General features: G+C 43.5%; 1 protein-coding gene and 2 pseudogenes across 1 annotated transcript; all 3 read left to right on the top strand.

Annotated features, from left to right (window-relative positions):
• Positions 1-10377: 10377 nt before the first annotated feature.
• LOC145493649 (uncharacterized) lies at positions 10378-11637 on the top strand (annotated as a pseudogene).
• A 986-nt stretch (positions 11638-12623) lies between these two features.
• LOC145492396 (uncharacterized) lies at positions 12624-14230 on the top strand. The gene has a single exon (XM_081471841.1). The coding sequence runs from the start codon at positions 12631-12633 to the stop codon at positions 13618-13620; it is 990 nt and encodes a 329-aa protein (XP_081327967.1). The 5' UTR covers positions 12624-12630; the 3' UTR covers positions 13621-14230.
• LOC145492432 (uncharacterized) lies at positions 13783-14922 on the top strand (annotated as a pseudogene).
• The last annotated feature ends 1717 nt before the right edge of the window (positions 14923-16639 follow it).

Here is a 16639-nt window from a genome sequence, read left to right as displayed (position 1 = left end):
TCAGATGGTCAAGAACAGAATGGGGAAAAAGCAAAACATATTATAAAGCCATTAACGACTGGGCCACAATACCAAGTGCTTTAAAGAAACTGATGCCGAAAACTATTTTTAAATACAAAATGAAACAGTTTTTATTGAACCATTTTAACCTTAGTTAGTAGTAGTTTAATTCGTTTTAGTTTTTTAATCTTAGTTAGCTTACCGCATAGGTTTTTGTCCTTTGTATTGTATTTTAGATTTTAATGTATTTTAAAGGTTTAACATTTATTTTCTCAGAGGACCCTCCTGAAAACCACCTTATGGTGATTGGAGGTCTCCTCTTAAAATATTATGTATTATTATATTATTATTATATATAAAGAGTAATGTACACATTCTTTTATGTCATACTTAATAATTTATTCATGCTTAGCATACATATATCGAGTTATGTATGTACGCGGGACATTTAGAGAGCACGAAAGAAGCATCCGAGTTGCTTGAGGCAATAGCCAAGAGCAACTCTAGCTTCTCTAGTTAATAAAGCTAATATTGTAAATGCCTGTTGTTTCCTCGACTGAAAAGACTAAATCACACCTTCTGCCAAAGCAATAACAGTGGACAAGCAACTCCAGTCTTTTTTATCACAATTTATGTACAGCTCTGTAATTTTTGTCTCTTTATGTTTAATTTCTCTTTGGAGCAGCCCAGAAGTATTTTTTTTCCTCTTATGAAAACCAGTAAAACTTGCTTAAAATAGCTAAGAAAAATTCACACATTTTATCGCATTTATCGCACCCTATCAGAAGGCCTGATAAGAGGCCAGTGAATCAATAGTGGGCAACTAATCAGGGATTTGGTTGTGCATTGAATTATTATAGAATAAGGTTATCTTCAAGCAAATTGTGCGAAAATCTGTGAAAAATCCTCTTTGATATCAATGGTCAATACACCTCAATCCTTGTTTGGGCTTTAGAGGTATTCTCCTGCATATATGGATGTTTCCAGTTTTGTAGTGTTTTGGTAGCTTTCTCCCCAGCAGACTAAGGGGAAGAAACTACAAGACACCTAAAAACTTAGGTTGGCTGGTGTACTGATGAGAGCATCACATCTACTGTTTAACATCCACATTTAATAATTATGCCTCATGTGTAAATTGCCTAAGGTATTTTCTGACTGCCCAGTTTATAACAACCCAAGAATCACATGCTGTTTTAAGCCAAAAATGAACAAGCACAGATGTTGCTCTGTCTTTTCAACCCCTCCCCTGGCCCTTCCAATCGATGCTTAGTACAGTTTTTTATTTAACATAATTTGGAGAGGATGCTACTCTTTTACCACAGGGTGCAAATAAAACAATGTTTCAAGCTTTTTGGTCAGCTTTAATGTACTGGGCCAAAAAAAATTCTGACTAGCCCCCCAAAAGTTTACGTGTTTCAGTACTTCTGTAATTAGAATTTCACGGAAAAATTCCACAAGAATTGCAGGCTCTTTCCTTGCCTATCAGCCAAATGTAATACAGAATCCACAAGCCTGACTGGAAAATGTACTAGATTTGGGCTTAAAAATAAATACTGATATATTTGTTGACATCTTTCATGTCTGTTATTTCGTTTCAGAGAAATCCTTTGCTTGTAGGGGAAAGGGGTACACCTTCAAGGAGTGCCCTTCACAGAAAAGGCAGTAGGGCCCAGGAGCTCTTCCCAGGGGCTCTGCTGCTGTAAACATGCAGTTTCTTATTTAAAATGTTGATTTTGTATATTATTTTCCTTGCCACCTTGAATTTCTTTTCTTTTAATGATTCTTTAATTGTATTTTCTTGAACCATTTGTTAAAACAGTAAAATGATTGCTCTAAACAATGTGTAAACTCTTGTTTGATATAACAAATGAAGAACGGTTAACTACCAGATGCTCTGTTGTTGTATAAAAGGATGCAGGAGTTGGTAGAGCAGGAAAGGGGGGAATAATGACACAATGTTATGTATAGTAGCCTAGATAGCCTTGGTACTAGAGTGCATGTAAGCCTCATTATGATGTATATATAAGGAAGAATGACTTTCAAAATAAATGGTTATTTTGCTCTTGTGGTACGCTGCTGTCTATTTGTTGAAACATGGTGTCAGAAGTGATCGAACAGACCCAATAAGAATGCCTACCACTGAAGGATCAGCAGAAGAAGGACAGCAGAGGAGATAAAATAACTCAGCTAAAACTGCCAGCGCCACTTGATTTCGAAGCTATAAATTTGGCTGACAGTTGGAAGAGATGGAGGCAAGAAGTAGAATTGTACATGGATTTAGCAATGTATGGCAGAGAGGAGTCAACGAAGGTGAAGCTGTTTTTGTATTTAGTCGGGAGTCAGGGACGACAAATTTACAGTACGATGACATTCAAAGCACCTGGACACGGACTAAATTTAAAGCAGGTTATGGATGCATTTGACAAGCACTGTAATCCGAAAAAAAAAAACAAAACTGTTGAGAGGAACAAGTTCTTTTCACATTTTCAAAACCCAGGCGAATTGCTAGAAAAGTTTATAACAGATCTGAAGCTTTTAGCAACTGCTTGTAACTTTGGTGACCTCAAAGATTCACTGGTAAGAGACCGAATTATCTGCGGAATTCAGGACAAGCAGCTCCATGAAAAACCTCCTCAAGGATCCATGTCTTGATCTGCAACAATGCCTTGATGCCTGTAGAGCAGCCGAATTATCAAAAGAACGAAGTAAAACCTTGGAAGGAGGCAAAAATGTAAGTAAACTCATTGAGAGATCAAATGAAGCGTGGAAAAACATCTGACGACAAAAGGCGGAGAAGGTGGATAAAAGGTGAGAAAGTGTTGAAAGGCAGGAAATGTCGGAGAACAAGAGGCCTGAAAATGAAAGTCCTGTGCATGACGTGTATTGTAAGGACACAAAGAGATGTAAATATTGCGGTGGAAAACATCGTATTGGCAAGCGAAATTGTCCTGCGTTTGGCAAGAGATGCTCGGCCTGTGGAATTATGAATCATTTTGCATCTCCATGTATGGCTAAGGCAAACGTAAATGTGGTCAAGAGAAATAGCGGAAGCGATGAATACTGCCTCACACTCGAGTCATTACTTGAACATGAAATACTCTGTGTCCATTCTGCAAGTGATCGTGAATATGAGAGAAAGCTGTTTGCTACAATAAGCCTTGGAAATTCGATATTGAAGTTTCAGCTGGATAGTGGAGCAACTTGTAACCTGCTACCCGCAAAGTACCTTGAGGATAGAAACGAACTATATCCGACCGGGAAATGGCTCACAATGTACAATGATACAATGATGAAGCCTTTGGGTACGTGCACGATGGAGGTACTCAACCCGAAAAACTCCAGGTCTTATCATGTGGAGTTTGTAGTTGTCGACAGTGACTGGGCCCTACTGATCCTGGGAAACCAAACCATGCAGCAGATGGACCTGATTAGGGTGTACCAACACAATGTGATGTCAGTCAACACCAGTCAAGCTTGCTTCATTGCTGAACAACTCTTAAAGGATTACCCTGATGTCTTTAAAGGTACTGGAAAGTTAGAGGGTCAGTACAAGCTTGAAGTTGAAGACCGTGCTATGCCAGTGGTTCATCCACCAAGGTGAGTTCCTGAAGTGCTCAAGGGTAAACTGAAGGAAGAACTGGAGCGTCTTCAGAGCCTTGGTATCATAGAGTAAGTCACTGAGCCTACCCCATGGGTTTAAGTCTTGTAAATATACAGAAACCCAATGGACAAATTCGAGTGTCCATTGACCCAAAAGACCTGAATTGAGTGTTGAGAAGCCACTACCCAACCCCGACCATACACAAGGTACTTCCAGAGCTTACAAGGGGGAAAGCATTCTCAACTGTAGACACTAAGAATGGATTCTGGCATGTTGAACTCGACGATGACAGCTCACGCCTTACAACTTTCAATTCTCCCTTTGGATGATTCCATTGGCGTCGCCTTCCTTTCGGGCTTTGCAAAGCTCCAGGAGTTTCAACGGAGACTGAACCACACCCTACAGGGCTTAAAGGGTGTCTGCACCATTCACAATGACATCCTGGTTTTTGGTGAAGGCTTCATAGAAGATAAAGTGCTAGTAGATCACGATCGAAATCTGCACTCGCTGATGCAGGGGTGCTGTGAGCACAATGTTAAGCTGAACAAGGCCAAAGTGATACTGCGGTGTGAAGAAGTTCCTTTCTTGGGTCATCTGATCTCGAAGAACAGTCTTAAAGCAGATCCAGCAAAGATCAGGGCTGTCTTGGAGATACCAACCCCAATTAATGTGGCCAGTGTACACTGGTTTATTGGATTTGCAAATTACCTGAGCAAGTTTCTACCACGTCTCAGTGATGTATGTGAGCCCCTCTGGAAACTCACACTCCCTGACATAGGGTGGTTCTGGACCAACCTTCATGACAGTGCAGTCCAGCAAGTGAAACAGCTAGTTACCAACGCTCCACTTCTCAAATATTTTAATTCAACAAAGGGTGTCACCCCGCAGTGTGATGTATCAGACAAGGGCCTTGGAGCAGTCCTAATGCAAGACAGCCACCCCACTGCGTATGTAAGCTGCGTCCTGACAGATTGCGAGACTCGCTATGCCCAGATTGACAAAGAGGTCCTTGCTGTCATTTATCGACTGAAGAAGTTCCACGCCTACATGTATGGGAGACAAGTAACTGGAATCGCATCACAAACCATTAGAAGTGATGGTTAAGAAACCACTCCACCTAGCAGCAAAGAGGCCCCAGCGCATGCTCCTGAGAGTTCAAGCCTACTCGATAAAGCTTGGTTATAGGAACAGGTCCACCATATACCTGGCTGACGCTCTGAGCCGGGCGCATCTTCCCTATGACGGAAGTCAAACAATTGCTTCAGAAGTCAAGAGCATCAACATGACGCAGGATGCGTGCCTAAAACCATCTATGCTCCAGGAAATCAAACAGCACACAGCAAAGGACGACAGCCTTCAAGAGATAATCAAGGTTATCAAGGCAGGCTGACCTGAGACAAAGAGGGAACTTCATCTCGTATTACCGTACTTTGGAATACATGACGAACTGAGTGTTGATAATGATGTGCTTGTCAGGAGAGAGAGATTAGTGATTCCAAAATCGCTGGGTCGAGACCTGAGCATCGCCTTCATTATGCGCATTCCGATGTTGTCAGCAGCCTGTCGCGAGCAAGGGAATGAATTTACTGGCTGGGCATGAGTAGTAAGATCCAGCAGTTCATTGAGACGTGTGATGTTTGCAGATCCTACAACAAGAGACAGCCTAGAGACCCTGATCTCACACAAAGTCCCAGATAGACCTTGGGCCAAAGTTGGAATTGACCTGCTCAGTTACAGGAGTTGTAACTACCTCATCTGTGTGGATTACTACTCCTCGTTTTGGGAGCTTGATCTTAACTAACAAAGAATGTCAAGCGATTAATTACAACAAGGGAGCCAAAGATCTTGCAGAGCTTAAAAGTGGAGATACAGTGCATTTCATTTCCCCTGGAAGTCTATCTAGCGAGACCGTCAAAGCGAGGGTGGACAAATCTGTGGGAACTTAGCTGTACGAAGTGCTTAATGAAGATGGTGCCAGATATTGATGGAACCGTCGTCATTTAAGGAAAACAAGAGAGTCTTACAACAGAAGCACATTGACGCATAATTTAAACCTGACAGAATGCTTCATCCAGCAGGGCACAGGTAAAAAAGCGTCACCATCCAAGCAGGTAGAAAGGGCTGCTGTGGCTCCTGCCGTGTCTGAACAAGAAGAAGCTGTACTTTCTGCGGTGTCTGAGCAACAAGGGGCGTGCTGTGACCCTGTCACTCTCCAGGGACAGTCTGAGTCAAGTGGCCAACCAATTACAGTGTCTGAGTACTTAGAGACGATACGCTCAGGGCGAGTTGTAAAAAGGATCAGTACTTGAAGCACTTCCATATGGAGACTTAGTGGGAGCTAGCCAGAAACAGAGAACTCAGATTAACAATTTGAGATATGTTATGTGGTCTGTGACTGGAACAGTTTTTTTTGTCTATTTATTATGTTTTTTAGAAGGAAAAGGATGTTATGTACGGTATCCTAGGTAGCCTCGGTACTAGGTTGCACGTTAGCCTTGTTATGATGTATATATAAGGAAGAATGACTTTCCAATAAACAGTTATTTTGTTCTTGTGGTACGTTGCTGTCTTCTTTTTTAAACACACAAGATGTAGTATAGTGTTTCTTCCTGTCTTCTTGTGCGCTGTACTGCTTACTAAGTTACTTACAACAGTACAGATATTTATTTGAATGTTAATAATAATTTAAAATAGTCAAATGTATAGGGCAAATATAACAGCTACTGGACTGAATTGCATGAACTACGGGTGCATTTCTTTAAGAAAATCCAAGATTGCATCAAAGGAACTGAAGAGCAGGGGTTCCTTTGATGCACCACAGTCTGAGAGAGATCATGGATTGATCTGTTTAGTAAAGAAACGCAAAATCCATTTTCAGATTCTTTTGGATTAAAGAATCCAATCTTAAAGATGCACACCCTAAAATAAATTACTATAACTAAAAGGATTCTCTTACACTTGTTGGTCGAGAGCAATTTTCCATGAGAGCCTTGACCATAAACATGACGACACCTGTTTCATCCACAAGGCGACTTTTATAGAGCTGGAGAAATTGCCATGAATTTTCAATAGATAGACAGATAGATAAAAATAGCAAGAAAGCACATTACATCACTACTTAATCACTAACAGTGAACTAGATCTAAAGTTCTGAGGTGTTACTTGAGACTTCTTTGGCGACATTTGCGAGGAACTCCTCAACTACAAATAGAACATTGAACATTGACCTTGCAAACTGTCACGTGCGCACAAATTGAGTAAGCTCGTAGTACTTTGAACATAGCAAAATAAATAGATTTAATTCATTGAGTTGATATCAAACTTTGACATTCATCTCTTGACAGGTTGAGTCCAAACTGAATTAAGTCATCTGCCACTACGTGGCTGTCCTCTTATTGAAAACTAAACAATGAGCACGAGAGAATCTCAACAATTGTTAAGAAAAAAGTACTTGAAGCAACACTTTTTCACATTGTATTTGTTTCAAACATCATGTTATGATCTCTAGTATATTTGACACAGACAAGACAATTTCTTTCTTTTACTTCAGAAAAGAAGGGAAGTTTGTCTCTTCTGGTAAAGATGATGCTGATCACCTAACAGTCCTCAACATCCTCCTGCAAAACCCTGAAGAGTTGCAACTTAACTACAATCCCTTTGTGATACAAGAGAACAAGATCTTCATACTAGATATGCAAGAAATCCCTATCTCCTCTGCAGAAGCTGACAACAACAGTGCCTACATCTCCAAAGGTAGCACAAAGCAGTGGTACAGGTACAATATATCGGGTTCCAGGACAGCCCCTAGGACCAAAAATGGTGCATGGTACGTGAAAGTAAAAGAACCCAAAATGTGCACACGTTACATTCGCGAAAGTGAAGTTTATGAGCTGACCCACCTTTACCATACAAGCAAGAACAATCCAGATTTTTCCTGTACGATTGCCACTGTCAGGGCATGCAATGAGCATGAGCCCAAACCACAGTACCGGTATTTAGTGATGTATCACTGGGCAGGAGAAGACCAGGGGCCTGAAGACTTTGTTGTACCTTGTCACGGGAACACAACATTGTCCACAACAAATGCGTATTATTGTGAAGATCCGAAGCTACTGACAGAAATTGATATGTTACAAAAGATAGATAGATAGAGTTTACAGTACCATTGCAAAGAAAAAAGAAGAAACTGTGAGTCAAATGGTCACCAGCCCTAAAGTGATTGATAACAGAAGTATGCCTCCAACAAAGCCTGCAAAAGCAACAATCAACAGGACGTGCACAGTGAAACAGAAGTTCTGGTGTCCAGTCTCCAAACCATTCCGCTGGAAAATAGTGTTACGTTCAGCAAAGAACAATACGTTAGTGTTAACTTTTTGCCCAATAGGTTGAACAATCGTTTCAGATTCTGTGTCCTTGGAAATGCCATTCTCTGTGTGGACACAACATTCGAAATTGTTGATGGTCTTTGGTTGACCGATACAACATATACAAACGAGGCACTGATCGATCTGAAAGGAAAGCATCCAGAATTTCCTGGGCCCAGCTTCTGGCACTTCCACAAGACGCGAGAAAGCTATCGTCGCTACGTGGGAGAGCTTGCTATACAGAAACCAGAGCTACTTGGTCTAGAGAAGATTGGTCGCGACCTTAACAAAGCCCTATCAAATCGTTTCACTGATGTTTTCCAAAATGCAAAACCCTGTACTGCACTCAACATATGCAGGAATTTGACACATTTAGCCAGCAGTCAACACAAAGCATCATGGCAGACATCTACGGTTTCCAAAGTGACGTGCTTCTTCAGAGTGGACCTGGGGACGCAGAGGATGAAGACGATTTTCATGTCAAACTTGACAACCTCAAAAGCGTCTGGGAAAAAGCAGCCCCTGGTTTTCGTAAATGGTTTCAAAAAAAAGCAAGCAATTCAAAGAGTCCCTTATCGTGTCTGCAAGAAAACGTCTCAGTATCGAAGGATGCTTCTATACTAATAGCTTGGAACTCAAGCTCAAGCTGCAGAAGAAGGGGCTAAGAGAAGGGGGGATACCAAACAAAGTTGCTTGTGTAAGTGAAGAACTTCAAAAGTAGTCAGAGGAATTCTACATCGAGGAAGCCAGAGCCATTCGTGGTTTGGGAAAACATCGTCTTGCCCCTGGATACGACCATTTCCACATTGACCCCATTTAAGTGGAACCATTGGAGTCCTAAGAGGCAGAGTCAGTATATCAGCTCCTTTTGTGAATTAGTTCCCAAATTGTACCACTCATACAAGAAACCCAGTTCAGCTGGCTATAAGACCTCACCAAAGTCTAATAAGAGAAGAGCAGAACTACTAGAGCCTGAGGTCTTTGCTGACTGTATTCCTGATGTTAACCCACAGGCCAAGAAAACTGCTGTGTCTCCCTTACGCCTGTCGAAAGCTGGTAGAAGCTCAGTGCCAGGTAAGATTGACGAATAACGATTACATTTACAAGAGAGGTTTAAAGTGAACACCTACAGTTCTTTCACTATTGTGTTGAAATGTTGAACCGTAATAAGGAACTTGATAACATGCTACATATACAAACATGTCTCATGAATATCAGTGTAGTTGTCCATTTCTTTGGTACACAACGTTTAGAGAAATCATATTTTTCTATCAAAGTAAGTCACATCTAACAACTCGTCTTCAATTGTTTACCTCATTTTTGAAAGAGTTGGTTGGAGTTCTTTATTGTGAGATGGAAAAACATGCATCTCTGTCGATTATTTGCAGGAATCTTTATGCTATAAATTTAGTCTTCCCTTCTGCAGGTGAACCAGCCCAGTTGCTCATCAACTGAAGGGGATATCCTGAACCCAGACAGAAAAACTGGCAAACAGTATGATCTTGTACGTAAAAATGGCACCAAGTTCTGCCCTAAATCAGCTCGAGGTGTGAGCAGTGCAGGGTAGCATTTAACACTTCAGATAAAGTGATAATAAAGAGTGTAGGGGTTCATGACAGAACTGATAAGTCCGGGAAAATAGTGAAATATACAGGAAATCTATACCTACATTACCTCACCACTATTCATTGACAGCAAAAGTTTCATATTTCTGGAATTCGTATTGATCTCGAGAAGTTGTGATTACGATGCCATCATTGAATGTGTTAAATGTTTTGATTATTCAAGTAAAACTGGCGTTTTATTATCTTCATTTGTTGTTGTCCATGGTTCATGTTGTTCATAGTTCCCGAGACCATTTAAAGTTAATTATAGAGCTTTAAAAAAAAGATATAAGGAGTTTCATGAATGTTCTTTGATTGTATGAAAGCATATTTAAAGACAATAAGGGCTCATCCTTGCAGTTAGCCGGTAGACAGACCACCTAGTGGGGTATACGATGAAAAATCAGTATTAGCAAGTGGAGTCAGCCAAGCATTGCATGGGGAAGATCTTGCAAAGCCTTGGCTCTCTCAGCTTTCTGATTTTTTATGTGGCTAAATATCATTTAGGCAAGGTTAAACTCGAGCTAATGCAGCCAGCTAGTGTGCCCATCCAGCTAATATCATTCAGGCAAGTTAAATATGAGCTTATGCAGCCAGCGGTTTCCGCGTTTGGGAGTACATGACCTGTGGGGCGGCCTTCAGGGGTTTTGCAGGGGTTTATGGTTCTTTGCATAATATTGTTGTAGCGTATTCTGCTGATTGTTGCAGATCAGTTGCACTGCTTTGCTCACGAATCATTGCGGATTCTTGCCTCTTCGTTGCCTTTGTTCTCTTCAAGAGCTGTTGTTTATCCTTGTTTTATACGATAATGACGGCCAGGTCAACCCGTAACAGTCAAGAAGCGGCCTTCGATGCCATTGTTTCTGTTGCTGAGACGACTCGACCACGTTCCAATGATGCAAATCTCCCTCGATCAACTTCACAGACGCCAGTCGTTCCTTCCACGTCTCAAGCTCAGCCTGCTGATCAGCCTTCTCCTGCTTTCTTGGCATCGGTTGTCAATGCAGTCAAGCAACCCTCACGGCCGAGCAAACTTTAAATCTGCCATTGATGCCTCCAGTTTCTTCATCCACGAGTGTGCCGGAGGCGGCCATGCCTGGGGGCATTCCTCCATCGTCTCTATCTTCTGGCCAGCTAGATGCTTAAGTCTCAGCCCTGGCAGCCTCTGGCGTTGGCTTTCCGCCAGTTTCGGCGGTCGCTGCGAGCGCTACGGTACAAGGTAGGCCCAATTTTGTTGTGCCTTCATTTGTTTGTACGTTTCCCTCGCCAATAACCGCACTCGCAACTTCTTCGTCCAATTCCGCTATTGGGACCACATCGCTTGCTCTCGGCGGTGTTTCTTCGCCAGCCCAGTCGCCTATACTGCATCAGGCTTTCATGGTTGGCCCTGGGTTTTCGCCCATTCCAGCGAAGCTCGTAAGCCAGATTGTGGCTGGGAAGTTTGTACAGCTGAACGAGCTGCTGTCGGTCAACATAGTCTCAACTGAGTCTGAGCCTCAGTTGCTGCTTGACGGTCGGTTGGTGCTAACTTCGACACCTAAAAAACCTAAACGGCGCATTGAGGATATATCGAGTCGGCTGGAGGCTTTCTCAGTGTACAGCCTCATTTTGTTGTCTCACTTCCCTCAGCGGTGGAGGGATTTGCTGCAATACCAGCTTTTGATTCTCCGCACATATCGCCAGTTCGCCGGTCGGGTCTGGTTGGCGTATGATCGGGCCTTCCGCGAACACGCTGCCGCACCGAACTTGACGGACTGGTCGGCCATAAATGTCCAGTTGTTTAATTTCCACGCGGCTGGGGCCTCTGTCCGTCCTGGCCGTGAATTGTCAGATGAATCCACGGGAGCCATATGGAGCTTCGTCTTCCCACATTATTTGCAAATCGTGGAACCGAGGCCGTTGTGTTGCTCCTTCTTCATCGTGCCATTTTGCACACAAATGCTCCAGCTGCTGTGGTCTGCACTGCGTTGGAGCTTGCCCTGGCGAGCCACCAAGCCAGTCCCGAGCTTCTCCCAAACAGTAAGCTGACTCCTCTCCTTCTCGCTCGAGCAGCAAGTCCAGGCGCTGAGCGATTGAAGTAGTAGACTTTAATACTTGTCATTAGGCCCTCCCATACTGTTTTGACTTTGTTGTTAGGGTGGAGGACTTCTAGCTGCAGGTTTAGGTGCTAATAGACACTATCAGACTGTTGTTTGTCATTTGCCGCGTTATGTTTGTTATTTCCCACCACACTATGTTGTTGTTCTTTCGTTTTAGGAGGGCATATTTACCACTTGTATTTTTTGACCTTTTGTGCTTGAAGTAAATCTAGTCGCTTCAGTTTTATTTTTGTGGCATTTGTTATTTACCGGGATGTGCATCAATTAGGGGGTTTGGGTTGGGGTTAGATATTATGGGGCCAGTTATTGACTCCTGTTCTATTTGTGCTCCTTCCCTAGTTCCTCTCCCCCCAGTTTCAGCAGTCACTCCTCTGCAGGCGGAGCAGTTTGCCTGGGAGTTGAGGCTCCATCCCCATCAACAGCAGGTTCATTTTGTATTGGATGGAATCCGTCACGGGTTCAAATTGGGCTTCTGCCCGGCCAAAAAGTTAAGGCGGCTAAGAAAAACAAACCATCTGCGCACCAGCATCAGTCTGTCATTGACGACTATTGAGCCAATGAGGTGTCGTTGGGAAGGGTGGCTGGCCCGTTCGATTCCCCCCGCCTTCCCCAACCTACAAGTCAGTAGCTTTGGTGTTATTCCAAAGAAGGGCCAACCAGGAAAGTGGCGCCTCATTGTGGACTTGTCTTCCCCATGGGGGGTTAGTGTCAATGATGGGATCAACCCAGATGAGTTTACCCTCCACTACATAACTGTGGATCAAATTATTCGCCTAGTGTCTCGACTGGGAAAGGGGGCCCTCATGGCTAAGTTCGATGTCGAGGCTGCTTACCGCAATGTTCCTGTTCATCCATCTGACCGTTATCTGCTGGGGATGAAGTGGCGTAATCAATACTATGTGGATCTGGCTCTCCGCTTTGGCCTTTGATCAGCTCCTTTCATCTTCAATGCGATAGCAGACATGGTTGAGTGGATCCTCGTACATTCTTACCAGATTCCAGACCTGCTGCACTACCTCGACGACTTCATCACTGCTGGCCCTCCTGAGTCATCTCAGTGTGTGCACAACTTGAGTATTGCAGTGTCAGTATGCAGACGTTTGGGCTTGCCACTTCACCCCGGCAAGTGTGTGGGCCCTTCAACTGTGCTCGTGGTCCTAGGTATTGAGCTGGATTCCGTTAATCAAATCGCTCGTCTCTCCTCTGAGAAATTGTCCGCTTTGCGAGATCTCATTACTTCTTGGCTTTCTCGAAAATGGTGCAATAGGCAGGAGTTAGAATCTCTCATTGGCCATCTGCATTATGTGGCAAAAGTGGTCTGGCCTGGGAGAACTTTCTTACGTCGCATGATTGACCTGTTATGCTGCTTTCGCAAAAGGGATCACCCAGTTCGCCTTAACAGGGAATTTCACTTGGACCTCCTGTGGTGGCACCAATTCTTGTCGGATTGGCACAGTGTTAGCTTTTGGCTGTTCCCAGGTTTATTGCCAGAGGCAGATGTCGAGGTGGCTTCTGATGCAGCTGGATCAATTGGTTATGGAGCATACCTCAAGGGCCTCTGGTTTGCTGGTTCCTGGGCCCCTTCTCAACTACAGCAGTCCATCGCTTATAAAGAGCTCTTTCCAGTTGTCATCGCTGCTCATGTTTGGGGACACATGTGGTGCAAGAAGCACGTCCTTTTCCGTTCAGACAACGATGCTGTTGTCCATGTTTTGAATTCCAGGACTTCTAAAGTGCCTTGTTTGATGCGATTACTGCGCAGCCTGCTTCTTGCAGCCGCTCATCATAGTTTTTCCTTTTCTGCCCAACATGTACCTGGGGTTAACAATCAGATAGCTGATGCTTTGTCTCGCTTTTGTTGGCAGGACTTCAGGCAGTTGGTCCCGGATGCACAGCTTCACCCTACTTGGATCCCGCCGGAGCTTCTGGCGGACTTGACTTCTCTGCCCTAGAGCAACAGTGCTTTTCCTTTGTGTCTCAAGGTCTCGCCCCCTCGACACGCCGTTCTTACACTTCAGCACAATCAAAGTTCATTTCCTTTTGCCGTCAGCTTCGCAAGTTACATCCTTCAGGGTCCCCATGCCCAGCAGACGAATGGACACTGCCTCTTTGCCATGTTTCTTGCGAGAACCATTCAGCACTCCTCTATCAAGGTGTATTTGTCTGGGTTTAGAGCCCTTCATATTGAACATGGGTTCCCCGACCCACTTATGAATTGCCTTCGTCTTCAACGGGTTGTACGTGGAATCAAGCGCTGTCAAGGTTCTCCCTCTTCTTCGCGACTTCCCATTACTGATGACCTGATGTTGGTTATTTGGCGGTCTCTGGACCTTTGCCTCCCGGACCATTGCATGTTCTGGGCAGCTTGTTCATTGGGATATTTTGGCTTCCTTCGCACTTCCGAGTTCACTGTTCCCAACCTGTCTAGCTTCTCTTCATCTCTGCACTTGGGTGTTCAGGATGTTGCAGTGGATTCACCTTAGGCCCCATCATGCATGCGCATTAAGATTAAAGGTTCCAAGACTGATCCATTTTGGAAGGGCTGTCTCATTCACATCGGCATTGGTAGGCATCCATTGTGTGCAGTGCATGCTCTTATGACTTACCTTGCGCTCAGGGGTGATGCTCCAGGCCCTCTGTTTTTGTTCCAGAGTGGTCAGCCTCTCTCACGTTCTGTGTTGACGGATTGGCTTCAGCAGATCATGGTCTCCGCTAGGATTCCTCGTAACTTCTCGAGCCATAGCTTTCGTATAGCGGCTGCTACTGTCGCTGCTCGCAGTGGAGTACCGGATCATTCGATTCAGTCCATGGGCCGCTGGTCAAGCAATGCCTATCAGCTCTACATTAGGACCCCGTCAGATGCCTTAGCTGCCCTCTCTAAAAAATTGGCTTGAGGAAAGCATTTGCACTACCTGGAACGCCTTTGGGAGCTTATCTCTGGTTGCTGTAGCATGATGTTCCTGGGTCTTTCTTTTGGACTTGCAGTCCACCGTGGCTAGCTTCCTAGGTATGTGTTTATTTTGCATTTGCCCTATATACCAGCTGATTGGTGCTTGGGGGTAGGTTTGGGGGGATCGGAGGTACCATGTCACCCTGTCCCCGGGTCCCTCCTTTCTCCAAGCACCTGGAGAAGGGTTTTATCTGGGTGGTTCCTGCTTTCCAGGGTTGCCATGGATACCTCCTAGCGGCTTATGGCTTTGGCACCCCACTAACCTTTAAGGCACCAGTTCCCAAGCTCATCTATTTGCGATGAGTTTAATGCACTTTAGCTCACAAGGGAGCTTATTCAAAGACTAAGTATAGTGCAGAGCATTATTTCCCAACCCAAATATTGCCTTGCGTATGAAGGGTTGTCAAGCGCTTTCATTTCGCCACTAGCAGTCATTCAAGTTCCTCTCTGCTATTTTTTTACACAATGTAACAAGTGGTTGAAAAATCAAAGAATCTACTAAAGCCTTTGACAAGCCCCCTTACAGTCATCAGCAGAGGTCAGGAAAATATCAGCAACCTTTGAAAGTCCTTGGAATCTTACGGTAATAATCTTCCATGGTCCAGAAGCCAGCCAACTTTCAGCAGGAGTTTCATTTGGAATTTCCACAAACTTTCGCTGGTATTTGAGTCATCCAGTTTCATTCACGGCACCTTCGGCATTTCAGCCTTTAGTTAGGAAAGCACTCAGTTCTGATATTCATTTTAGATCACTGGGAAGTACTATTTTAAATCATTCCAGTCAAGTTTAAAAGTCATCTCAAGTCATTTTAGAAATCAGTCAAGTGTATTTTAGATCATTAAATCATTTTAGGTCATTTGTGATCATTTTAGATTTATTTTAGATATATGTGACCGTGAACGGGAAAACGTACCTTAACGCTTATCCATTAGACAGGCAAAAGTGTTAAGCATCCGTTAGTCATCCGTTAGAAAGTTTCTTAAAAACGTTAGGGGTGTTAGCCCAACCGTTAGATGTTAGCATCAGGCCGTTAGAACGGAGAGTGCAACCGTTAGCAAGAGACATGTATCCGTTAGCCGTTAGCATCAGACCGTTAGACGGGACAGCATAACCGTTAGCAAAAACTCTGTATCCGTTAGCACGGCTAGAGAAGCCGTTAGGATCCGTTAGAATAAACTAGAATACGTTAAACGGGTAACGATTCCGTTAGAATGGCATGACACGCGTTGAAGTAGCATGTGGTACGTAGCCTAACACAGTGTCAAACGAGAGCAGCCCTTGGCTTCCATTTAGTTCAAAACAATCATGAGATAGCTATCTTTCGACGAGAAGTTTGGCGTTTATTATATTTTGATGCCCTGATGATTGATAAATACAACTCAAATGAAGTTCAATAAAGCCTTCATACTATAATTATTATACATGATCCAAAACAAAACACGTTTGCCGCTTTCGAAAACAGAAACGACATGTGAAATCATAACAACGATCGGCATTATATGAACTGTTTTATTTATTCGGCAAAGTCCGGTCATTTCGAGAGCTTGTAATTTGCTACTGTAAGTCGTGAACAAAAGAAAGTTAAAAATACCTTACAAATGCCATAAACGAACGAACCAAACAAGAAGAAAACTCAACCAAAATGGCCATGAAATGAATAAAGATGCTCTGCGAGGTAAACACTGATCACATGTCAAGAACTTGTGCTCGTGTGTCAATGTCACAAAGTGCGGGTTCAAAATTTGCGTAAAGTTGTTTACATCTTCCAAGATGTGAGAAACGGCCATATCCTGGCAGAAAGTTTGATAAATATTTTGATAGACTGTTGTCTGACTCTTAAAGTGCCACTGAAGCGAAATTTTCGTACGTGAGATTTTTGCTTAGTAATAAAGTTTCAACCTTACTTGGAAACACTGCTGACTTTTTTTTCGCATACGGTAAGCGAAAACTGCTTTTTCAGCCGTTCGAAGTTGGCTGGTTAAGCCCAAAATTGGCGGCCATCTTGGCGCGGCCAAAACAGC

Source organism: Orbicella franksi, chromosome 7 (genome assembly GCF_964199315.1).
Source record: "Orbicella franksi chromosome 7, jaOrbFran1.1, whole genome shotgun sequence".
NCBI classification, from domain to species: Eukaryota; Metazoa; Cnidaria; class Anthozoa; order Scleractinia; family Merulinidae; genus Orbicella; species Orbicella franksi.
Note: the sequence above shows the minus strand (reverse complement) of the source record. Positions and strands in the feature narration are given on the sequence as shown.

Coding starts and splice junctions, on each gene's coding strand:
- LOC145492396 (XM_081471841.1), top strand. CDS start 12,631: ATGGTTGAGTGGATCCTCGTACATTCTTACCAGATTCCAGACCTGCTG.